Consider the following 26,764-nt stretch of genomic DNA (forward strand, 5'->3'; position numbering starts at 1 on the left):
AGCCCATAACACCTGCACAGCTTCATTTGTGACCATCCCGTGAGCGCCCAATGCGAAACGTCCCACTGACCTTTGGTTACCATCGAGTCCCGGTTCTACCCCTGACTTCAAGCAAACAACCGTATTTATAAATTTCCTGAAACCAATACACCTTTCCACATGCCACGGAGCGCCTCGTACCCATTGTATCTGCATAGCCCTCTGTGTTTCATCATGGTCGCATTTCTCTTCCTCTTTGCTACTATTGTTTTTTTCCCGTGTTTCCATATTTATATTGCTTTCGTTTATCCACACACCAAAGTATTTATATTATTTTACCCGTGGTACTTCCTGACCCTGTATTGACAATGTATGTTCACTGTTTTGATTGAATACCATAAAACGTCATTTCTTAACGCTAAATTTAAATCCTAAATTCTAACCACCTTCCTGTCCAGCATGTATTAGCCAGACGTTGCATATCACTTTGCCTGTTAGCAAGCAACACAATGTCTTCCGCATAAAACAAATCTGGAAGCTGCTGCTCTACTATCGCGACCGCCGGTTTGGATGAGAGATTAAACCTGATATTGATTTCTTCTAGCACCCTTTCCATCCCTAGCATGTTATTCACAAACAGCAGAGATAAACTAGGGCACTCCTGTCTAAGTCCCTTGGTAATATCAACGTTTCTCCTCGCTCTTCATCCTTTCCCATTCATTTCTAATGGTATTTTCTAGGTAAGTTTGCCTCAAAAAGCTGGATGCAGTCGTTGCCACAGATTTCCTCACATAATTTTTCGGTCCACATTATCATACGCGTCGGTAACGTCTAAAAAAGCCTCATATAACGGTCTCCTTCCTTCTTTGTATATTTCAATACACTGAGTAAGAACAAATAAGTTATCAGCCAGACGCCTACCGATTCTGAAGCAATTCTGAATTTCTCCCAATATGCCATTAGGTGATGCTTGAAATTTAATTTAATCGCCTGCACTGCTAACCTGTATATTACTGTTATGATGGTCAATGGTCTATATGAGGGAATTCTATGTTTTTCCCCATTACTTGATATATTGAATTAATTCTACTTTGTCGCCAACTGTTTGGTATTCACTATCTCGTAAACTTTTTTTTTTTTTACTGCTTTCAACATAGCTTTTGGTCCTAGTTCATTATGAGCCTAACGGGAACCGCGTCTTATTCTGTGGCTGTGCGCATAGGAATTTTCTCTTCGGCTTTCTTCCAGTTGAAATTTCTCAGCACTGAGCTGCTTCTTCACCTAGTTATCGTTCATGCTCTTTATTTTCCTCAAAAACCACCTCGTCATTGCCTTGAAAGGATGTGGCTGTTATTTTACAGTTGTAATTTAATGCCGCGTCCCCTTCCTGTATGTTTCCGTCTTCGTCTAGAAGCTTTTGCTGTATTGTTCCAGACTTCCTGCCTAATAAGTTAATGTGGTTCCAAAATAGTCAAGGTGTGGACTTCCTTTTTCTCACGTATTTCTGGCAACCAACGTTCACATCAGCCTTTAATCTTTGCTTGAACCAGCATTTGAACCATAGAGTTTTTTTCTCCCGGTATATTTCCCACTTTCTGTCTACTTCATCCTGCAGTAATTGAAATTTTTTTGTGACTGCCTATGTTCTCGTGATGCTTTCTGTCATTCATCGATCGCTTCGCATGTCTATCGTTATTACAGTTAGCAGCTGACTATTTTCCCACTGTTTGCTTGGCCATTTGCCTAGTTCTTTTTCGACTCCTGTGACCATGGCAAATCATTTCTGTGGAATCCCGCAAGATGAAGTCTCATGAAAGGGAAAAATTTTCATCCACCCGAATGTAGCACGGAATTACAAAGGAAACGAGGAATCAAGAAATCCCGGACCAGGACCCATCCTGGTTAGCTCAGATGGTAGAGCGACCACCCCGGAAAGGCGTTGGTCCCGGGTTCTAATCCCGGACCAGGACGAATTTTCCCTCAACTTCGAAGCGTTCTTATCTGAGAAACCAGTATGAGTTTCCCTTTGTTGCTCCTTGATACATTCGGGCAGATCAATTTTTCCCTTTCTTGTGACAATATTTGTTATTTGTTCAGCGTTCAACTTTGTAATGGCGATTATTCGCTCCTTGCTCTCTTTCCCACCTACATATCGCATATTCAAAATGATGCGTTCATGGTCACTCCCTATGTTGCTATAGCCTTTCTCGTAAATGAGCATTTCTCTCAACTTAGAAATTCCTTCAGTCACCAGACAGTGATCAATGGTCGATTGCCTTTTTCTCACTTCCCACGTGATCTGGTCATCACATTTAGGCCCCGTATTCACTATATAACCAGGTGACGTTGCTCACAGCGATCTAGCATTAATTTCCTGTTGTTGTCGGTATAACCGTCTAGATCCTATGTGTGGGCATTCCTGACATCTAACAGGATAATTTCGGCATTATTCCCGAATGCCTTAATGTCAGCACTTAGGAATGCCACGAACTCTTGATTCTTCTCTTTGCAATTTTTGCCCGTCGACAAATACGTTACGATCAGCCAATTTGAATTTACCCGCCGCGGTTGCTTCGCGACGATAGTGTTGCGCTGCTAAGCATGAGGTCGCGGGATCGAATCCCGGCCGCGGCGGCCGTATTTCGATGACGGCGAAATGCAAGACGGCCCGTGTTCGGTGCATTGGTGGCACGTTAAAGATCTCCTGGTGGCCAAAATTAATCCGGATTCTCCCACTATGGCGTGCCTCATATTGAAGTCATGGTTTTGGCACGTAATACACCAAAATTTAATTTATTCCATTTGAATTTACTCTTTCCCATTTGGCTCCCTGATCTATGAGCATTCTGACTGCCCCTCCCTTTTTTTCCCGATTGATTTCTGCTGCACCCTTCCCAAACATAATTCTCAATCACTGGTGGCTCTTGTAAGTCTCTAAGGTGTGTTTCTGTAACCGCATACTCACCTATTTGCTCTATATTTAACTGCTCCTCAATCTGTAGCCAATTTGCCTTTTTTGTGCCGCCCGGCATGTTTATGTAGCCCATTGCACGGCGAGCTCTTTTCTTTCTTCTTATCCTAATTTTTCTGTTATTGACGGTTATGCTAGTCTGAGGTTGCCCTAGGGGACCTTCTTCATTACTACCTACCTTGGCCGCCTGAGCGGCCGTGGGCCCCGCAGAAAAGCAATTGCGCGACCAGCCAGTCGGCAGCCCACTCCTCGTCCAAGGCTGTGATTGAAGCGGACTCCGTCTCGTTGAAAACCGCCATATCTTCTTACTTTTGCGTTTACTTCCACAACTCGTTTACTTCCACATGTATGTATGTATGTATGTATGTATGTATGTATGTATGTATGTATGTATGTATGTATGTATGTATGTATGTATGTATGTATGTATGTATGTATGTATGTATGTATGTATGTATGTATGTATGTATGTATGTATGTATGTATGTATGTATGTATGTATGTATTATGTATGTATGTATGTATGTATGTATGTATGTATGTATGTATGTATGTATGTATGTATGTATGTATCCGTACGTATGTACGGATGGACGGACGGACGGATAGATGGATGAATGGATGGATGGATGGATGCTTTATATCGAAGACTTTATATCCCTTTATGTAAAATATTTGGCTGGGCTAGTTGGTGAAACGTTGATACACTCAAATTAGGCAGGGGTACAATGTTAAGTCATTAGGCACAAGTGCATACATAGTTGGACGCATGTACGAGAGTCAATTGTCGCTTTGCTTCCTAAGCATATCATTTATTTCGCTCACTTTCAGAGTATGGTGGTCGTTGGAAAATGCTGCACTACTTCGCCAAGAAGTTCTTCAGTTCAGTGCTTGTGTCACCGTTTATAAATGGAACGGATCTTCGCGTATTCGTGGTCAACGACAAACTTTTGCCGTTGCATGATGTATCGCTCAAAATTCTCGTGCACCAGTGGACGTCGTTCATTCCTGTGCACTCGATGGAAGTTCATCTGACAGTGGTAAGTGATACTCGTTATTCTAAGCGTGGGGAAAAAAAAGACACAGAAAGAAAGAAGCAAGCGCAGTGTAGAGCGGTTTTCGTGTTAAAGAGAGCGCTCAAATGCGCCTCGTACTTTTGAAAAATCCTTCAGCTGCGGACCTCAGTGATAGCAGTTTAAACAGGTTAGTGGTACGGGTGCAAAATCGTCTTTCTATTGCGCCATTGTATTCTGATATTTCTATAGACATAGGCTAGGGTAATTACATCGGTAATATTAATTTCATTGCGCTTCTGTTGCTCCTTCACGCCATGAACTGTTCGACTGAGGGGTTTAGCATTGCAAAGCGACACCGAGGCCCGTATCACGTAGAAATTATTTCTCACTGATTACATTCTTTTTTATGACCAGTCGCATCAAGTGGTATTTACAGGCGATAACGTAGGTGTGCTGTCCAGCTCGGCAATGATGAAAAGCAAGAACAATGGAAAATAAAACGGGTCGTTACATGATACGACCCCCTCCTCGCTAAAAGAGATGCCGCATTTAAAGAGCTTCAATATAACTTTGAACTAATTGGACTATTTAACGTCGGGCTAAGTCAAAGTTTACATCAGAAAGTGGCCGCCATAGACCAAAATCTTTTTTTTTAAATTATGGGGTTTTACGTGCCAAAACCACGATCTGATTATGAGGCACGCCGTAGTGGGGGACTCCGGAAATTTCGACCACCTGGGGTTCTTTAACGTGCACCTAAATCTAAGTACACGGGTGTTTTCGCATTTCGCCCCCATCGAAATGCGGCCGCCGTGCAGACCAAAATCGAGCCCGACGAAATGTATAGGTAAACTAACGTCTGACAATAGAAAGCGTGCGGGAAGTCCGCGTAACAAACTATGTCCAACTATCTCAGCTTGCGTTGCCATGGCGTCATGAAATAAACAAGCGCGAGAGAAGACTCTGGTGCTCTCACAGTGGACAGCGTCATTTTTCTTGCTTGTCTTGCGGCTGAGATGATCGCGATATCTTCTAAAGAACCAATTCTTGGCGATGTGTATGCACAACTTCATCAATGTTCGATTTCTTGCGCGCATTAAAATTGAATCAATCGCAGCCAACACCAGATAATATTGTACTGACCCGCCGAGGTGGTCAGGTGGCTGTGGCTCTGCGCTGCTGACTACGAGGTCGTGGGTCCGATTCCGCTGAAACGCTTTAGCGTACCACCCTTTGGATACACATTACAGTATCCCAAGTGATCAAAATAAATCATGAGCCATTCACTATGGCGTTCCTTATAATCCTTTGCACAGTTTTGCTCCGTTAAACGACAGAATTTAATTTTACTGTTTGAATAAAATTAATTCATGAATTCTGGAGCTTTACGTGCCAAAACCACAATTTGATGATGAGGCATGCCGTAGTGGGGGATTCCGGAATAATTTTGATCACCAGGGGATCTTTAACGAGCCCCAATGCATGGGACACGGCCGTTATTGCCTTTCGCCCCCATTGAAATGCGGCCGCCGCGGCCGGGATTCGATCCCGCGACCTCGTTGTTCTTAGCAGCGCAATACCATAGCCGCTAAGCCACCGCGGTTCGTAATCTTAAAGTTTAAACTGATCGCCGCAATAATGTTGCAGAGCAAGGGGCACACTTTCTCACCCATTGGCTTCTCACCCATCGGCACCCCTCTATTCAGTTGAGTACAGCGCCCACGCTCGACTGAAGAAGGCACTACGCTTCTCAATAATTGTTGTGGACTGTGCATGTTGTGTAGTGACTGCTTTTGTCGAAGCGTGGAAGCTGCCATTCACTTTCCTAGGTCGAAGCGGAGTGTTGAGTAGACGAACTTTCTAGAATACATGGGTTAACTAATCTCCTCTTTCGGATGTGCTTACATTTTTGCGTCCGCGCTTTATGAATTGTACATAAGTAGCAGTGAACCATCACGCGATGACGTAATGTCGTGTGTTCGTGGTGTAGGTGTCGTGTTCATTCGAAAACGTTTTTTGCTGACTGTCCACAAAAGTCGACTGTAGCGAATCGTCGGCTTTATTATTGCGATAGCAATTATATGGACACTCCAAAGCAGATTTCTGCCGTCGGCGTCGCCGTCGCCGTGAGGTTCCGTATGACGTCAATGGAGATGAAATCGTCACCGCGCGCCGCCGAACGCTGTATGTGCGAGTGAAAGGGGGCGAGGGACGCGCGCTTTCACAGGGAGTGAACCCACGGCGGAGAACAAACGCGCGTTCTGCGCCGTGCTCCCTTAAGGGCTGCATAAGTAGGCGTCTCTTTCCTCCTTTACAATCGCCATGTATGTAGAGCAAACGAGCCTTCTTCCGACGCGCGAAAGGCCATCGGGGGGAGGGGGAGGGAAGGGAGGTGACGTTTAGCTGCGGCAAGTGCCTATTTATATCAGAGGCTCCGGCAACAGTCACCAACGCCGCACGCATTTTGTGCGAACGCGGGCAAAACGCCGACGGCGTTGACAACAGTTCTGCGTGTTGCCGGTGCTGCTGCATGTCCAAGTTTATACAGCTGATAAAGCTACTATCATTACTCCGTATAGCTCTCTACAAATTTGCTATGACAATTGATGCTTCGCCTTTCAGGTGAAACTGCGACAACTTTTAACCTATGTCAGCCGTGTAGGAATGGGACGTTTAACCAATGTAAAGCCGGATTGTGATGGGATGTATAGTTGCCCAATAAAACCTTGTCGGTGGTTTGCTCACCAATCACTTCGGAGATAACGGCATGCATATGAAGTCTCCAACGAGGCTAAACATTTAAAGAAGCTCGTGCTGCAACGTCCACTCTTCATCTCTGCAATGTCAACTATTTTATGCGCTGCCCTAAGAAGAGAAGCTGTTTGGCTTTGAATTCAAACTACGTACTGCATAAAACTTTCAAATATAAAGGCATTCTTCCGCATTTACCAATTGCTATATATATATATATATATATATATATATATATATATATATATATATATTTGTAAGAAGTGCAACGAATTCACTCTGCGGGGTGAATGGTGTGGAAGCACTTCCAGGTGTCTCCTAATGCCAGGTACAAATATATTTAGGTGCAATAACAATCTCATTTTTTTTCTTCGGGAAACAATGAAAGCAATAATTTAATCGATGTCACTGTCGACGTTTGCAGCCTGCTGCCAGCTCATATGAAGCCGTCAAGATAGAATTGGACCGCCTGTGGGAATCCAGCTCGTGCTCAAGCGAGCTCTGTTTCTTGTGGTTTCTGCTCGAAGACAATTCGACGGGGTCTCTCCTCGCACCAGAGGCTTACGTGCTGCCCAAGACACTTGGCCATGCACTCCTGAGGCGGGCAACAATAAAGGTAGCTTTTTTTGGCAGGCTTTTACGGGCATTGCTCTAAGCACAGGTGCAAGTGGGATGTGCCTATCGATGAGGTGTGAGGAATGTTTAAGTATGGGGTGTCTCTGTGATGAACTTTAAAGCTTTATAGTCGTTCACCCGGTCAGAAAGAAACAGGTAGCGTGAGTAAAAGTAAATCCTAGACACCGGTTATTTTAAAACGTGTCAAGTAGAACGAGCCGAAGCTGTGCGTCGAAGCTGTATACGTCCAGAAGGCATTGGGTCGTGTGCCGTGCATTGGGTGTACGTTAAGGATCCCCAGGTGGTCAAAATTAATCCGGAGTCCGCCACTACGGTGTGCCTCATAATCAGATCGTGGTTCTCGCACGTAAAACCCCAGAATTGAAGTTAATTCGTCCTATCTGATCTTTCATTTCTTTTTCAGATGTCGTCCGTAACGGGACCGACTTCTTCCGATTTGGAGCCAGATGCGTATGCGTTCGACGTGGAGCTTCGCACGGACAACGTGGCGCTGTTCGTGTGGCTCGACGCGCGTGCTGTGAGCGGTCGCTTCTCGGACAACGGATTTCTCCTGAAAGATCCCGTCAAGATAGTCCAGTTTCGCACATCCGAGAGCGTGTCCTCCGAGCAGCTTCAAGAGGCCATAGCCATCTACACGGTATCTGATTACAAGGGCAAATGGTAACGACCATTTGCACTACTTCAGACGAGACGCTCGTTGGCCAGTGACAAACTGTATCGTGGAAATGTTATTAAATGAATGTGTACAAAACACTTTCGCAAATGAAAGTGCGTATGCTTGTACGATGCAGGACGTTTAAGTATATGCTCCTTTTGAAGGGCTTGTGCAATATTTATGAATTCTAAGTCCCAGTCGTCATAGTTCTGCGTTTGTAGGCCGAGAAAAAAGAAATAAAAGGTTGCACTAGCTTTCACATCGCCCTCGTTTGTGCTGTTTTACTGGTGTGGGCTAGTAGTAGTAACTAACTACGCAGTAGTAGTAGCGAACTGCTGTGAAGAGAGTGATTCTAGAAGTACCACGTAGGACTTGCTCGTAAATTTAGAAACCGCATTAAAGGGCTGAAAAACAAGGTGTCTTGTCATACTGCATATTTGAAACAAATACAGTAAATGGGCTGTATTTGTACCTTCGATGACACCTGCGCAGGGCTATGGAGTGGGAACTCCGTCAAGGGGATTGTCGCTTTTATTCTCACCTCTTCCAACATCATTTTTATATTGATGGGAAATAAATATTATTATTATTATTATTATTATTATTATTATTATTATTATTATTATTATTATTATTATTATTATTATTATTATTATTATTATTGTTATTATTGCGATAGCAATTATATGGACACTCAAAAGCAGATTTCTGCCGTCGGCGTCACCGTCGCCGTCGCCGTGAGGTTCCGTATGACGTCAATGGAGATGAAATCGTCGCCGCGCGCCGAACGCTGTATGTGCGAGTGAAAGGGTGCGAGGGACGCGCGCTTTCACGGGGAGTGAACGCACGGCGGAGAACAAACGCGCGTTCTGCTCTGTGCTCCCTTAAGGGCTGATAAGTGGTTCTTGAGGGAAAGGGAAAGGTTGGCGCTATCTTCTGCAGCCCTTGAGGGAGCACGGCTCAGCGCCAATTAAGGGCTGCAGAAGTAGGCGTCTCTTTCCTCCTCTACAATCACCATATATGTAGAGCAAACGTGCCTTCTTCCGACGCACGAAAGGCCGTAAGGGGGAGGGGGAGGGAAGGGAGGCGACGTTTAGCTGCGGCACCAAGTGCCTATTTATATCAACAGTCACCAACGCCGCACGCATTTTGAGCGAACGCGGGCAAAACGCCGACGGCGTCGACAACAGTTCTGCGTGTTGCCGGTGCTGCTGCATGTCCAAGTTTATACAGCTGATAAAGCTGCTATAATTACTCCGTATAGCTCTCTTCAAATTTGCTATCGCAATTGATGCTTCACCTTTCAGGTGAAACTGCGACAACTTTTTATTGTAGGTTGTCATTTCTGCTTGTTAAATGAAGCTCTAGTGATCTTGCAATATGTCATCTTTTTTTTCTGACAGTTTTGTAACTATTCACCTTCAGCGTGAATGGCTTGATATTCCACTTCGTCCCAGATGTAGCTAACTTTCCACAAAGTGCACCAATACGGCTATACTAGCCGAAAAATCTGGTGTACTCTCTCCGGAGAAACCAGAACGATATCAGTTCAAGAAATTTTATGTATATAGAGTTGTAAGCGCCCAATAACGTATAGAATTAGCTTATTGTTGTTGGTGGGAACTGCTTACATATTTGTCTAAAGCCACTAAAGGGAACTCACTGCTTACAAATAAAAAATGTGGTTGATCCCTCTTATATAGGAATCGGTATAGAACACGAAAGTGAAACGTGTCTTCACAGAAGTAGTGTAATGTTTATTGCACATTGATATATAATGTCTATTGGTGTTTTGTGGCTAAAGCGCCCTTAGGCGTTGATGCACCCACGCTGACGCCTGGTGGCACGTCTCCTCCATCACGACTACCAACGTCGATGACCATGAGCAACCGTCGTGCATATGGAAGCTGCACTACGCTGCACACGCTAGCACAACGCGAAAGACGAAGCACGTAACTGACACACTAATACAACGCGCAAGACAAAGCACGTAACTGAATCGTCACCGAGTCAAATCAGCGCGTACAGCGCGTCGTAATTGCAGCCTCCGCGATCAACTTCAGAAACATTTTCAGAGCTAATTGCGGAGGCCACGCTCCGCTGTGCTGAGTACGGTGAACGCCACCTAGGTGGCGTTGGTAGTGCTTCTTGATGCCAGCGTCCCTTCGAATGCTGGCATCGAGGCGTCGTAGTGCTGAGACCAACGAAGCGTTCACTGTCGGTGCGCGTTAGTGTCATAATGCAGTACTTCTCTTTTCTGCTCGTAGGCGGCGGCACCGCCCCGAGCAAGAGCGCGGGTACACGGAGGAGTGTTAGATATATAAGGCGCGTCTGTGTAGCTCTCTGCAAATGCGTTTGTGGCGCAATGGGTTAAACGCTCGGCGATCTATCGTCGCGGACCGAGAGGTCGTGGGTTCGATTTCCAAATTTTGCATGTTTGTGGAACTTTTTCTTCTGGTTTCTTTCTTTGTATTATGTTCTATGACGTATTTCCGTGACGGAAATACGTCAGTGAAGTCTTGGTGGACCCCGGCATAAAACACTTTCGTGTTAAAAAAAAAACCCATCGCCGACAATTACGGTACTCCCTAATGCGAAATTTGAGCGCTGCTCTACACATGTATTCATTTCACGTGTCAATATTTTGTATTATGATTATATAGGTACACGGTTTATATTAGGTATATTAGTATGATATTACAGTGTGGGTAGTGTAGCTGGCGCGGAGAATCTGTCTCGTGCGGCACATTGCACACGGAGCGAAGTGTGGCGCAACTGCCTCGCTAATCGGGAGATCGCGAGAGGTAACGCGTGTGTGACGCGGGGGCACTATTCACAGCCGCCACTGCCGACAGACTCCGCTAATGCCGCGTTTTGTTTCTATACAGACGACGCGCGCTACTCTGGCGCCATGTAGCCAACGTAGCTGCCCGCGACGTAGCCATGCATCCCGTGGCCGCCGGCAACTCAGCGCATGCGCAGGCCGTCTCCCCTCCGCTCCTCCTGCCTTTCCGCCTCCTTCGCTTTCCGCCTCACAGCGCATTAAGTGAGATGCACAGCGCCACCTTGTATAGCCAAAGTCAGGTGGATGACAATATTTCCGTTTCATGACCAATCCTCCCCAAGGCGGGTTTCCGGAAAACTAGTTTGTCATATTCAGTGTCCTTGTGCTTCGAGTTGTCGATTAATTTGTCTTCAGTTTGCGATTTTCTACCCTCCTGGTTAGCTTAGAGACCTAGATGATAGAGTGACCACCCCGGAAAGGCGTTGGTCCCGGGTTCGATCACAGGCTTAAAACCTAAAAGCCAAATATGCGTAGTTCTTCTTTTTTTCTCCAGATTTGCAGCCGTTCAAGCAGATTATCTCTACAGGTGAATTATTAAGAAGGACTGCGATGTAATATTCGCCAATACGCCTCCCGTACCTGGTGCGCACACGCGGAACGACTAAACACTCATGTGAACGCAGCTTTCGGTCAGGGCTATAAGAAAGGTAGAATTATCTTGTCCAGATGCAGACAGTATAAATTAGCCTTAATTTATCATTTACCCGTGATTTAACATTTACCGATGATTTAACAGGCTGCGGTGCAGGTGCACTGGGTGTATGACGCTTTTCAGGGAGCGTCTTCCGCGAGACGGGAAAAACCAGCTCAACCTGGCCAGCCGAGCGAGAAGGGCAACAAGGCCGCTGGACTCCTGGACTGAGGGGACCATCTAGTGCAGATCGGATGAGCAACCTACGCTCACGTGCTCTTTTGTATAACGTTTGTTCTCTGTCTCTCATTCCCGCCAACGGTTTGGTGAGCTGTGCTATAATTCACTGGGTACGTGCAGCTCTTAAATGAACCCTCCCGCCCACTTAGGTCACTGTGTATGTACCACTGAGTGTGCGGCAAGCGAGGCAACAATTCTCAGCGCTCGCACGCACCGGCATGCCTTGCATTTCGGAGGCTATGCGCAGGCTTCGCAATGGCACCCCTAGATGGCAGTGTTTTTAAGAAAGCGCGAAAGAGGAGTCTCACTACAGTATACGCCTCATACTTAATTCGTTTCGACGGCGGCAATACGGTCTCGCAGTGGGGAAGTAAAAGAGGGCCAGGCTTTCCGAAATGCGTATTTGGATTTTTGCTTCAGGAACAATGAGGAACATTAATTACTTTATTTTCAAGCTGTTATGACCTAACATCAGTTTCAACGCACCGTGAAGCCCTCGTATCAATAATTGACTGCATTTGAGTAATTTCTTACTTGTTTGTTTTACTGAACGCTCAGCACGACTGGTGTTCCGCATAGGATTGGCGTGGCATAAGCCAAACGTTCAGAAACCCACATACTAATGCCTAAAGCACGTCGAGGTATTTTCTGATGAGTTCTGAGCATTTTAATGCTAAGTGAGATTTACTTCCCTAATATTTGCAATAACACAAAAAGCCGGCAGATCCCACGCCCTGTGGGAATCGATGTTAAGCGAAGCAGTGTGCGGGGAGCCTACCAAGTTAACGAAACAACCATGCATGAGATCACCAAGACGTAGGCGGCTGTTTCATGACCTACATGACACGCATGTCATGACATTCACGTCATGAGTCGTCAGGAGTCCCTTTTAGCTACGCCGAAAGCCTTAGTCATGCTCATGACTATGATTTCGACCATCAACCTGCTGAGCACGAGATCGCGGGATCGAATTCCGGCCACGCCCGTGTGCTTGCGTTGTAGTGCACGTTAAAGAATCCCAGCTGGTCAAAATTAATCCGGAGCCCTCCACTACGGCGTTCCTCATAATCTGAACTGATTTTGGCACGTAAAACCCCAGAAAGAAGAAGAAGAAGAAGACCATCAGCCTTTAGCCTTCTCCCTCACTCAGTACCACATTCGAACCCATTCCAGTGGTATTTGAGTGTTCATCTTTTTTTCGCTGAGTAATTGTCATTTTTGCTCAGTAATGCTCATGACTATGACTTCTACCATCATTCTTTAGCGTTTGCTTCACTTAGTACCCACGTCAGAACCCATTTTAGTGGTACTTGAGTGTAAATTTTTCTTTGCTGAGTCATCGTCATTTTTGCTGACATGCGCATGACTATGACTACTAGCATCATCCTTTAGTGTTGTCTTCAATTAGTACCCACGTCAGAACCCCTTTGAGCGGTTTTTGACTGTTAATCGCTTGTCGCTGAGTCATTGTCGTCTTTGCTGAGTCATGCTCATGAGTACGATTTCTGTATACTATCATCCTTTATTGTTTCCTTCACTTAGTACCTACGTCAGAACACATTCCAGTGGTTTTTGAGTGTTAATGTTTGTGGCTGGGTCATTGTCATTTTAGGCGGCTGTTTCATGACCTATATGACACGCATGTCATTACATTCATGTCACGACATGCGTTATTGATGGTCTTCTGACATTCATGACATGACCTATCATTTATGTTCGTCATACGCTGTTGTCATACTATGCCAATTTTGGTACCTACCAAGTTAACAAAATGACCATGAGAGCACCAAGACGTAGGCAGCTGTTTCATGACCTACATGACACACATGTCATGGTATTCGTGTCATGACCTATCATTTATGTTCGTCATATACTCTTGTCATAGTATGCCGATTTTGGTACATACTAAGTTAACGAAACGACCATGAGAGCATAAATACGTAGGCGGCTAGGTAGGTAGATAGATAGATACTGTCAAAGTGGCAAATATTCGCCAAGAAATTCTTGGCATTTAATAAAAAGTCGTAGTTTCGCCCGAAAGGCGAAGCATCGATTGCGATAGCAAATTAGTAGAGAGCTATACGAATCAAGGATAGTAGTGTAATGGGCCGTATAGAGTAGAGAGCTATACGAATCAATGATGGTAGCTTAATGGGCCGTATAAAGTTGTAAATATTCGCTTACTAACTAAATAAACAAGCACGGTGTCACGCGCGCACAGGTAAACATGAACACATCTCGTTCGATGACCGCGGAAACTCGGTGTGAAAACGCTGGAGTGAGTAAGCGCGCTAGCAGCCGCGGGTAGTTGACCTTCGCGCTGTCTCTCGTCTCGCTTCAACGCGAACTAAACGTCGAAAGCAGAGCGCATACGAAGCTACCGGCGCTCGGCGTATGCCCTTTGTCCCCATCGCAGATCGCTTTGAAGATGAGGCCTGCGCGGGCGCGCACTTTGCCCGCAGCGCATATCGCTTTCAAGATACGGCGGCTGCGCGGCCGCGCTGTGAGCAGCAGCCGATGGAGCAGAACGCAACCCTATCCCTCTCCCTCTCCGTCGCCTCGCCGCCGTGCCTCGAGTGCGAAAGAAGACCGCGCGCTTCCGGCCTGCCTTCCTTCCGCGCGTGCGCTACATCGTCTTACCCTCTCATGCTTTCACTCGCGCACACTGCGTACGGCGCGCGGCAACGATTTGATCGCCGTTGGACTTTATGCGGAACCTCACGGCGACGTCAACGACGATGACGACGGCGACGCCGACGGCAGAAATGCGCTTGGAGTGTCCATATAACTGCTATTGCAAAAAATGAATTTGCACAAAGACAGTAACAAAGCGTCTTGGAATCTACTCGAAATACCATTTTGTCGGGATAACCCATCACATTCCTGTCACTGTTTGAAATGGAACTGACTTCGAGTCTCCTCGGCAGCAGAGCGAAAGTGTATATGGATATGTTTTTATGAACGCGACAAAGGAAGGTCGAGTCGACTCTTTGGGCCGAAAGCCGATCGTCAGGTTCATGTAAACGCAAGCGTCGAGGCGAGTTCGGTCAACCCGGCTTCAAGGAGTGGGTTGACTTGCGGAAACCGCTTGGCAAGATGTGTGTAAACGCGTTTGGGTCGGTGCCATCGAACTAAGTTAGCTCAACTTTCCGATTTGACTTTCAGAATAACAACAGCAGCAAAAAAGGAAGAAAAAACATTTACCGAAGATTACGGCACTCCTTAATGCGACCCGCCGTGGTTGCTCAGAGGCTATGGTGTTGAGCTGCTGAGCACAAGGTCACGGGATCGAATCCTGGCCACGGCGGCCGCATTTCGATGGGGGCTTAATGCGAAAACACCCATGTACTTAGATTTAGGCGCACGTTAAAGAACGCCAGGTGGTCCAAATTTCCGGAGTCCCCCACTACGGCGTGCCTCATAATCAGATCGTGGTTTTGGCACGTAAAACCCCATAATTTAATTTTTATTTTCCCTAATGCGAAATTTGAGCGCAGCTCTACACGTGTTTTAATTTCGCGATATGTTGAATGGCGCGGACAATCTGTCTCGTGCGGCACGTTGCAAACGGAGCGACGTGCGGCGCGACTGCCTCGCTAATGTGGAGATCGCGAGAGCCAGCGCGTGGGGCCAGCGCGTGGGTTATGCGTGGGCGCTATACACAACAGCCGCCGCCGACAGACCTTCCAGACGACGCGCGCTACTCAGGCGCCATCTCGTAGCCGTCCGTCGCCGCACTACGCTTGACTTTTCTTTTCACGCTTTCGCCATACCCTCATCCGCTTCCCGCCTCATGGTTCCGCTGCACCCTCATCTCCGCTTTCCTCCTCGCGTCTTTCATCTCCGCGGCGCTCCGCGTTCGCTCTTTCACTTGTCGCTGCGCTCCTTCGCTCGGTTACAAGGGACGCCAACGCCGGCGCTCGCCGCAGGATGACGGCGTTGGCGTGACAACGGTGGTCTAATTACGATTGAATGGCGACAGTATGATTACGATCAAATGACGCAGAAGGAATGACGTCGATGTAACGGTGAAGGTGGTATGACAATGATGGCATGAAGACAATGAGATGACGCATTTCGATGGAGCCTAAGAGTTGAGCTCTAAAAAAAAAAAAAAACGAATTCTGGTCACAAATCAAATGTTGGTCAAGTCGGCGGAACGCCTACCCTAAGATTCTTTGAGATAAATACGAGAAAGCGCGACAAAGTAAGACGAAATTATCAGTCGTTTCAGCGTCACCACAAAAGGGGCCCAGGGAGTAGGACGCCCTCTCCAGCCCCACGAAAATAAACATTTCAGACCGGCTGGAGACAGCGCAGTGCCGTGGTGCTATGAAAGCTTACCCTAGTCTAAGTGTGTAAATTGTTGTTCCTTGTTGAGTGAAGGGGCTTTCTTTTTCTTTTTTGAAAACGTTCGTCAATATTTTTGCTGTTCGCTCTCGCTAACTTCTTTCTCTTCGTCTGTGGTTATGTCCGATGTCCTGCTATTTATATTTCAAAGCGCAATCTCAATCTCCTACTAACGTCATGAGGTAATCTATGATTTAATTTGCATTAGTTTAGACCCACATAAGCACCTTACATAAGCACACACCGAAATCGTCCTGCGCCTCCTTACTGGCACAGTGTAACTATTATAAAATCTTTTGAAAATTTTCATCGTGCAAACCAACTGCTTTCAGTTGCTTTGGTTCTGAAATCAAATATATATATATATATATATATTAAATTGATATTATCATAGTGTAGTTCCTTGTTCTGCCCCTTACTGTGTGCCACTTCATGTGGATGAAGAAGAAGTAGGAGAATTATAACAAAGATTGAATGCCAATCGTCATCGTCAGTGCAAGGCGTGTGGAACGCAGGCGAGCGGGTGTAAGGCCAGGACGATAGGCAAAGAGCCATCGTCACCGTTCGACGAACTCTGGGATCCTTCGTCAAGATCCTGCGCCAGCCGGGACCCCGGTATCCTTCCAAAGATGTTCACGATCAACAGCAATATCAATGGGATAAGGACACCATACGTCCTAGCATTGGGTACCGCGGCACTTGCTGTGTTCATCTTCTTCATGATGCCCGAGAGTGGTGAACTGTCCCTGGAAGGCCGCTGGACGGTCACCAACGCCAACAAATGTGAGTACCTGAATTTTGTGAGGTCGCGTCCCTCAACAGCAGGTTTTTAAAATATAGAACGTTGAGACGTGGTTTACACGACATGTTCGATTGACTGTTGGGCAGATGCGAGTCGCCTTGGGTGCCCCTTTAGAATGCATGCTATATGTATGCAGGAACGGGAATTGCAGTGGCTCTCACACAAAATAACCATTCACCACTGGCCGTCAGCAGACTACATTTCGTTCGCGCATGATAAATTTGTGTTCAACGCTTGCAGCAATGGGTATCTTGAGCGTTCGGTGCTTCTGTTATTAATATCATTAACATACAGAAGTTGGTTGACATCTCTGCATGTATGCATAAAATGACAAATCTATCAGTGCGTCTTTTCAAGGAAGTTTAGCTGTTGGAGAATAAATTAGGCATAATGAAGGACACATGCTCATTTGCGGTATAGCTTTTAGTAACTTCGTGCAAGGTTGCTGCGAAACAGTATTGCACAACCGTACATTTATTCACACAACCGATGTATTGACAAGTAACCTATAGTTGGAATTAATATGAACAAGATCAAGCCAGCTGCACTAGCATGGAACATAGTGTGCGGAAAATTCCGTGTATTGCCGTTAGCAAATGAAAGAAATTTCCACCAGTGCCTCCCATTGCTGTTAGCAGTTATAGGAGAGAGAGTAAAGTTCAATTGCATATTTGCTAGCTGATTTTCTACCTTAAGAATGCAAAACGCGAGAAGCCAGGAGTGCAAGAGTGGCACGCATTGATGTTTTTGTAGCTGTGCACGCCTTGGTGCAGAAAGCCACTGATCTAAGGTTTCTTTTTTACTTATTTGCTCAAGGAACAAGACAGCTCCATCCGGCGCTTTCGAGATAGGGCGAAAAGTGTTCCCTTTCAGTCACATGATCACTGAAGCTGCCAGAAGCGGTCAATGGAGACTGGTTGATTAATACTTCAAAACGCCACCAGCATTTCTTTGAGGTAGACAGATTGGCTATTGCGGTATAAAATGCAGGTTTATTGTGATACTTTTCTTACTGCGATTTTGAGCCCGAAGCGTGGAGCTGACTGACGTGCTTGCCCATTTTATTGCGATAGCAATTATATTCTACTGCGGGCGGCCCGGGTGGTCGCCCGCGTCCGCCTGGGCTGCAAGGCTCCGGGGGGAGGTTCGGGAGGGGGAGGGGTGGGGAGGGGCGTTCTACTGCGGGCTGCCCTGGCTGCCGCGCGCGCCCGCCCGGGTCGCTGTATCTTGAAAGCCATCTGCGACGGGGCTATAGAGTCCGCCGTGCGCTGCGTTTTCGCGGCTTAGTTAACGTTGATGCGAACGGCATCACGTAGGTCAAATCGCTCGCTGGTGCGGCCGCGCATTCCTGACTCAAGCGTTTTGACAGCGAGTTTCCACGGGTCATCGAGTAAGATACATGCGTTCATATTTGCTTGTGTGTGCGTGACACCATGCTTAATAATTTAGTTAGTATGCCTATGTTTACAAGTTTATACGGCCGATAAAACTACTATCCATACTTCGTATAGCTGTCCACTAATATGCTATCAAAATCGATGCTTCGCTTTTCGGGAGAAGCTGCGACGTTTTAAAGCGAAGCCGTTCACCTCTAGCTCCGTATGTATCCCCAGCATGTGTTTCCAGGGGGGGGTACCCTGGGCGGCTTACGTCCGTATCGGGGACACGGTGCGTGGACAGGAATGGAGACGGGTAGGAGAGAGGGGGAAAGAGTGGCAACGGCGCTTCTGCACGTGGCCTGCGCTTCTGTGGTTATATCGTCACGCGCGTCGGAGGTGCCGGCGCCGACTGCAGCAGGCGGTTGCGGCAGATGCATGGGAGGTGCGGTGAACGCGGCGGCGTTTGTGTCGGTGTAGTGTGTTGCCGTATGAAAAACATGTATATCATACTGTATGCAGCCCATGCATGTAGCCGATGTATGCAGCCTAAACAGCTTCGCTGCTAATCCATCCCCATGTGAATGTGGCGGCTCGACGAATTATTTTTTTCCGGAAGTCCACAGAACTAGCCAGGTTGAGCCCATGCACATTTACAACTACAAGTTAGTTCATTTTTATAGACGAACGACTGACCAGCAACGGGCATGCACTGCCAAAATCAGTGATGTCACAAAGAGTAGGCGAATGAATTCGCAAGTGGTGACTCCACCCACATTTGTGGTGACTAAAGAGCACTGGTTATAAAGGAGGAAATGGGCCCGTCCTGCTACGGTTTGGTTCAAACGCGATTCGATGAAAGACTAGACAATCATATCCGAGTGCGTATAACCATATAAATGGATCGAGCCAGCGGACGCGCGGTTCCAAAACGAGCGTTCTGACCGCTACGCTACCTTGCAAAAGCGGTTCATTCGTGGTTCCGGAGGAGTTGCCTAACGATATACGCTTAGCTCCATGTCACCTTATTGTCCCATTGAGCGTTATCCAACTATGAACGAGAAATTCAATAATTGTCCCTCATTCTTCGCAGCGATATCTGTGCCCTGTGACATTCCTGGTGGAATCTACACAATTCTTCAAAGCAATAAAGTCATTCAGGAGCCGTACCACGAATTCAATGACATAGAGTACACTTGGGTGGCCATGGACAATTGGACGTTCTACAGGACGTTTGACAGTGAGTACCACCTGCTTGTTCGGCATCATGCCTGCAGTCGGGTTCTGATAATGGGAATCGTGACATGTGGTCGTAAGATAAAGACTAGCTTTACAGGTAGTCACATAGATGGCAGTCACCGCCTGTTGTCATCTTCATTTGCTCGTTTGTGAGCACAACAATAGCCGGGCTAGAACGCATATTATCCCGGAACGAACGACAAATTCGCAATTTTACCTGCATCACACAGGACTGCCTGCGTTTATTTGATGCGTTTATTTTCCAACCTCGTCTTTATTCTTTAATGCGAGCATTTGAGGCAAATTGCGCGAAATAAGTAATCAGTCGCCTGCTCCACGCAGACTTTACCGTGTGCTTTTTCTATGCCTTATATCTTATTATTTGAAGATTTAGGTCACATTCCACTATTATAGTACCTTTAAGGTTTCTTTTTATGTAAACTATTGGGATAGTTCAAACTTTCTTTTTACACTCTGCGCAGTACCATCGAAAGCGCTCCAAAGCAAGCGGATCAACCTAGTGGCGCATGGGTTGGACACTGTCTGCGACGTCAGAGTCAATGACGTCCTTCTCATCTCATCCACCAACATGTTCGTGCGACATGTGGCAGACGCCAAGCAAGTGCTCAAGGTGCGTGTAGCGCTTGCGCAAACGGCGAATCTATCTCATAGCTTAGCTTGGCACTGTTGCAGCCGATACTGAAAAATTATTTCACTGGCAGTCGTGAACGTGATCTTCCAGCAGCAAATAACCGCATTGCTGCTGGAAGATCAACAACACGGTGGGATCCCCCACCTCGGCCGAAATATTAGCAGTGGTGACCGCACTCGCTCATGCGGAGCGTTCGCAAAGGGACTCGGTCGTTGTCACGGACTCGCAGGAGACATGTCGCATGTTTCTTAAGGGGCACGTGACTGCGGCTAGCCTCGCGATAATCCCCAAATGCTTCAACCACCGTCATCGCCTACTCTGGTGCCCAGGCGACGCGGGAGTACAGGGGAACGAAAAGGCTAACGCGTTAGCTCGAGGGTTTACTAACCGAGCGACGGCGTCCTCTTCTAACCCCAACCACTCGCACTATCCCTCACAAAATTTCACCAATTTAAATGCCAAAGACATGCTTGCTCATCAGCGCGGAGTCCGCAGAAAATACCCGCCGCCTCACCTACAACTTAGCGGGGAAGAGGCCGCCGATTGGTGTAAAATACAGACTGGGGTGGGATACATGGCGTTTAGCAATCTTAAATGGGGGAATCCCCCATTTAAGATTGCTAAACGCCATGTATCCCACTCGTTATAGGGCCGACTGTCTTTGGTGCGGTGGCATACCTACCCTAATACATGTAACCTGGGAGTGCGCTAAGCACCCTCATAGACCAAATACCAGTGACACAATGGAGCAGTGGGAGGCACAGCTCACCCGCTCCGACCTGGCAAGACAAAAGTCTTTAATTAGCCAGGTCAGGCAGGCGGCAGAGGCCAGTGGGGCCCTGGACTGAGAGGCTCCAACCACCCCTCCTTAATATCTTTTCAGTTCCAATAAAGTTTCTATTAAAGTTTCTATTATTAGACGTTAAATAGCTGTGGTTGACACTACTATAATTGCAGAAGATAATGCATAGTCCGCAGTCTATTAAAAATGAAGAATCACGCAAATATGACGGCAAACACTTTCCTACTGATTAATCGGTGCAGGGACGATTGCTGTGAGGTCCCTTTGGACAGTAAGTCAGCTGTCCTTAGCAGGAAAGGTAGGCACAATCGCATTTCCTTTCTATCGACCCTCCGTGTACATCTATCGACCCTCCGTGTAGTCCAGTGGATAAAGCGTTGAGCTGCTGAGCTCGATGTTTCAAAGACACACGTTTACCTAGATTTGGGTGTATGTTGAATAACCTCAGGTGGTCAAAATTATTTCGGAGTACCCCATTACGGTGTGCCTCGCAATCAGATCATGGTTATGGCACGCAAAACATCAGCTAATTATAAAACACAATTTGTCTATACACTCCTAATAGCTTAAAGAACAAGCAGGCGTTGCACTTGCAACGTCTGTGCTACTTTGATCACCATATGCCATTAGAGAAAGGCACTACCCACTCGTGAAGAGACAGTGTCGTAGTCGTCGTATAGCTGTAGTCTAGCGCGGCTAAGCGTCAGGTAATTGTGGTATTGAACGGAACGCTATCACCACCTGCTGACGAGCAGGCTGCATTACACCATTTACAAAATCCCCGTGCACCTAACACAGGCATGGTGTGGTTCAATTAACACGGACTCTACCATGACCACGACTGGTGTTCAGTGTGACCGCAGTTGGTAGCCGATCAGTTGTCACAACGAGCTTGTCGCAGCATGCACTACGTACAGTTCAGCAGGGTGGCAGTTTGGACATATTGGCTTTCCACAAGGACGACTGAAGAAGCGCTACTTAGCCAAAGACAGAAAATAAGTTGAGGAAATATGTATGCCTAAAGACGGAGTCTGGCGCAAGACATCGATAATTTGACATTTGAGGAAGAGACTTTCGTCCTGCAGTGGAGAAAAAAAAAGGTTTATGATAATGATGATGATTATGATGACGACGATGACGACGACGATGATGATGATCAAAAGGCACTGATCGATGGGGACAAGGACAAAACACATGCGATACGTACGGAGGGTACCCTAACACCAAGAATACGCGGTGGTATTGTTTCTTTGCAACAAAGAAAATATAAAGCCCTGTTAAAAAAGTTATCCGTGGACTCTTGAGAAAGTTTTTTGCTAACTCATTGGCAAGAAACGTTACTGCGATGTTCAAGCTTGTCATAAACCCCAGTCTCACTGAGGCAGCGGATGACAGACTAGGACCCGATGAGAAAAGACCAGCCCAATAAAACCTATAACAACATTTGTACAGGGCGTCAAAATGGATTAAGGTAAATTCTTGTATTTCTTTCGTTCAGTTCATCGGTCTAGCTCAACGTTTCAATGAAAGCGGGCTGGAAGTTACAGTATACAACGCTCTCAACTGTTGAGTGAGGAAGCAAACACTAACTACTCTACTGACCAAAGTAGTGAACTGCCCGAAGTGACCGAATAACGTGGTCAACTTCCGAACATCTTCGATTACACCAGTGCACTAACTTTAACTGTAGTGAACTGATCAAGAAAACAAATGACTAGGTGAACTCCTTAACATCCTCAAGCTGACCTGGGGATTTTTATCGTAAAACTATTCCAATCTGTTTTTATTCCAATCTCCTGGCATCAAACTTACGTAATAGCCGACACATGCATGAAGTGGTGACCAGCAGCGTTATCTGAACAGCCCAATCAAACGCTCTCCTCGTTTATAGGAGGTCACTTTTGTTTGCTTTCAAAGCGAATAGCATTGCCTAACTTGACACATTTTAACGCGACAGCGTTAAGGGCCCCGTGTCGCAGAAAATCCGGCGTTGGCGTCGGTGTCAGCGTTGGGCGCGCCGGCATCGGGGGCGGAGAAAATCATCCCGAACCACTCGGACCCCACGCAGGCCGACCACGCAGGCCGTCCACGTGGCGCAAATGCGCTGGTGAACTAATTGAATTTCTCATAGTAAAATACGTCAGAAAAATCGCAAAGCAAGACCTAACCACAACTTACAGGCTTCATAGCGTCGGATTGTAACTTCAATATACGAGAAAACATAATTCTGTTACGAGGAAACTCAAAAGCCCCTTTTCACAGCTGCGCGCCCGGGTAGGTTACTTGCAGAAACACCATCGCGCTCACCTACTCGGCAGAGTAAAACGGCAGCGGCGCGCAGAGGTCAAGGTGGAGAAAAAAGAAAACTGCGCTTGCCGGGAAGCCTGACAAGCATAGAGGGATCTTTGAATGCTTGTCAGGATTCCCGGCCTTCGCCTTTGTGAATGCTTGTGGCCTTCGCCCCTCGCCTTTGTTAGCTGCGTGTTGCTCCGTCAAAGTGATAGCTTCAGTATTCATAAAATACGGCAGGATGCCAATCGTCATTTGTCTCGTAAACCTCGTTACGTATGTGCAGGAGAAAGAAAACAAGATATCGGTGCACTGTGAGTCCGCGGTGAACTACGCGCTGCGCCAGCACCGGGCACAGGCTAGCTTTTACCCTGTGTACCCACTGTGTCCACCGTCACATCACCATGGTTACTGCCACGGCAACCACATCCGGCGCGTCCAGAGTGGATTCGGCTCGGAACTGGGACCAGCCTTTCCGTCACAGGGTATCTGGTAAGTGGGTGCAGTGATATGCTTTTGTGTTGCGTTATTGGCTACCCGAACTAAGAGTTGGTTTGCAAAAAAATCGGCTTCCCTCTACGATCTTGCTAAGAAGGCTTATCGATAGCTTTTACGCTTACTAACGCCATGCGTATGGCGCGTATTACCACTTTACTTATAACTTCTTGAAGAGCTGGTATAATCATCGGGGTTAATACATAAACACAAGCTTGCTAGTCTACACGTCAGTCACGTATTAAGCTGGCTGAAACAAACACCCATTTACTCCCGTATTTCCACCTAATCTTGCCTGCATCACAGTGTGTAAGATACCTCCTGCTTTATTATTATTATTATTTTTTGAATCTGCATGTTTTAGCACAGTGTTTTCCCAGGCAGAGAAAGACACTACGGTGGTTGTGTAGGACCATCTATGGAAAAAAAAGGGGAAAAAATGTTAGTCGGAATTTTCGTATACATTGTGCATGAGCATCTGTTGCGGCCCCTTCGGTATAGTACGGAAAGGTCGTGACGGTAATAAAGATGTGAAGCATCGCAGCCGACATTGTGTGATCTCACAGATTTCCCATGGGTTAACCATAGAATATGAGCCCAAATTCACAAAACGTTCTTACGCTAGGATTGTTCGTAAGAGAAAATTCCAGCCAATCCTGATGCGGGACATATTATTACCGAAAGTGACCGACCAATGGCAAGGAGCACTTACGAACGAAGAGCTTTGTGAATTCGGGTAATGATCCATGGATCAGAGGCCAGATTCACAAAAACTTCTTACGCTAGAATTGTTCGTAAGAATTTCAGCCAATCCGTAAGCAAGACACATTATTATCTAAGGCGGCCGGCCAATGGCAAAAAGCGCTTACGAAAGAAAAGGTTCGTGAATCTGGCCCCAAGTGCGTCGGCTATTTATACGTGACTTATTGTACATTCCAACATAATCGTTGGTGCTCTCGTACATTCTAGAAGGTACACCACTATTCGCTTCACGCACGAAATCTCTTTAAACAAGACTCTTTCGCTATAGACTCGGTGACAAAATTCTAGAAATTTCGAATACATGCAGGCGCGTATTGCGCCGAGCGACAACTTCGTAACAGTGCTTATGCGGTGAAAAAAAGGTAACCGAAAAAAGAAAAAAAAAATTACGTGTGAAGGAATATGGGGCCGTATTCACAAAAACGTTCTTACGCTAGAACTGTTCATAAGAGCATATTCCAGCCACTATCGATGCTGGACATAATATCAGTGAAGGTGGTTGATCAATGAAGAAGAGCACTTGCGAACAAAAAGCTTCGTGACTTCAGCCCCATATACGGCATTCTTCTTGCTTGAAGCGCTGACGTCATGCAGAAAGGGCGAGGTCCTAACCCAGGAGTGAACGTCACACCTTTACGGCGTCACGGTACATTTACCGCGCGAGCAAGGCCGTTGTTATACAAAGTGTTCAATGACGCGCAGCTTTCAGTTATGAGATGATTCCGTCTAATCTGCGTCAGCTGTGCTCCGCATGGCAGAAAAAAAAACGAAAAAAAAACAACGATTGTGGCGTCGAGCGTGAGTGCAGTGACCACTAAATCGAGGAACGTAAAGGGCTTAGCTTGTATACGTTTCCGTCTCAGTGACAAGCGACAGCTTGAAACATTTATAGCCACCGTCGTACTGAACTGCACAAAAATTGTCACCAAGCAGGCCGTTTTCGAGCCTTTCGGATGGCTATACATAGACAGACAGGTTGTGTCATTCACCTCAGTGAAGGTCCTAACGGCTATTGATCTTCATATCTTTAGTTGTGTGGGCTATAGCCTGCGATTCTAGTGGTAAGAGGAGCCGGGGCTCAACAGGATGAGGCCGATCATATTACTCCGTGCGGACATTCACATTGCTTGGAGGGAGAGTGCGAACACTTCTCCACGTGATGATATTTCTTGGCGCGCTTTTAAGAACCTGGTGCATCGTTGAAGGTCTTGTGGAGCATGCTACTTGAATACCAGCGAGGTCCTCATGGCCGTAAAGTCAAGCTTCAGGCACAAATGCACGACGTCTCGTGAATGTACACGTTCTGTTACAGATGAGGCAGACTGAGACGAACAAAGGATTCGTTGGGCTTCTTTTTACCGTTTAGAATAGTGGTGCACCACCCGATTTCCCTTGCTTGTGCTAAAGATTTTTTTTTTTTTGTGGGTGCGCTTTTGTATATATCGCTAAGCAGTGGCAGCTGTGTCAGATGAGCATTAGCCATAGTTGAAGCCCTGCAGAAAAAAAAATAAAAAAATAAAACACAGCAAAACAAAATTGCGAGAAAATATTCCCGAAAGAAAGTCGCTTTAGACTGGCGAAATTGAGATCGTGAAGAATCACTCGCCCAATTATGTTTGATGATAAATTATTCTTGACGGACTTGTAATTGACCGACAGGTTGATACCTAACAGTGCCTGTGTGCGAGGCAGGATGAAAAAATCTCGAGGAAGTCACCTCACAAGCGAACTATGGATATTTTTTTACCTAGTCGCTATGTTGTACATAAGGAAATATTTCTCCTTTACTATATTACTTTTCCGTGCCCTTTTATTTTTATCTACTCGCAACATTGGAGCGCTCATATTTCAGGCATAGATGGACCTGAAGGGCGAGGCTACCCTAATTTCGAAATGACAGAGAGGAGGCCGCTTATCCACACATCGCAATACGTTCAGTCCAGTCGCTATGCCGTTCAGCATGTTCGCTGTCAGTTGAGCGCCCCGTGCGACGTACGGTAGCGTTCTCCCTCAGCAGAAGGAATGCCGAACTAAGACAGAAGACGGATACAGGCCTATTGCTCTGAGCGGAGCAAAACGTAAAACGTCGACCACATAGATTGTTTTTTCCAACGTAGTTCTGTAGATACTTCGGCTCATTTACGGAACGCTGCGCCATAATACCCCCCTCCCCACTTTTTCATTTCGATAGGGCAGGACTGCATTACACGTGGTTGTAACTGCAGGCGGGAACGACGTCTTATGCATTTTAAATTTGAATAAGGCACGTTTAA

The 26,764-nt window shown here is 46.4% G+C and overlaps 2 protein-coding genes across 2 annotated transcripts in view; both read left to right on the top strand.

Annotated features, from left to right (window-relative positions):
• The window catches only part of LOC119456765 (beta-mannosidase), a 55,770-nt gene extending 44,055 nt beyond the window's left edge, over nucleotides 1–11,715 (top strand). The window contains exons 15-17 of the mRNA XM_049669069.1: nucleotides 3,782–3,990; nucleotides 7,757–7,990; nucleotides 11,590–11,715. Coding sequence (XP_049525026.1) covers nucleotides 3,782–3,990; nucleotides 7,757–7,990; nucleotides 11,590–11,715 — 569 coding nt within the window. The remainder of the gene's footprint in view (nucleotides 1–3,781; nucleotides 3,991–7,756; nucleotides 7,991–11,589) is intronic.
• Nucleotides 11,716–16,569: 4,854 nt separating this feature from the next.
• Nucleotides 16,570–26,764, top strand: part of LOC119456766 (beta-mannosidase-like) — a 45,766-nt gene continuing 35,571 nt past the window's right edge. The window contains exons 1-4 of the mRNA XM_037718589.2: nucleotides 16,570–16,857; nucleotides 19,346–19,492; nucleotides 19,974–20,122; nucleotides 23,521–23,726. Of these exons, the coding sequence (XP_037574517.1) occupies nucleotides 16,704–16,857; nucleotides 19,346–19,492; nucleotides 19,974–20,122; nucleotides 23,521–23,726 (656 nt within the window). The 5' untranslated portion in view covers nucleotides 16,570–16,703. The remainder of the gene's footprint in view (nucleotides 16,858–19,345; nucleotides 19,493–19,973; nucleotides 20,123–23,520; nucleotides 23,727–26,764) is intronic.

This window comes from Dermacentor silvarum, chromosome 6 (genome assembly GCF_013339745.2).
Source record: "Dermacentor silvarum isolate Dsil-2018 chromosome 6, BIME_Dsil_1.4, whole genome shotgun sequence".
In the NCBI taxonomy this organism is placed as follows: domain Eukaryota; kingdom Metazoa; phylum Arthropoda; class Arachnida; order Ixodida; family Ixodidae; genus Dermacentor; species Dermacentor silvarum.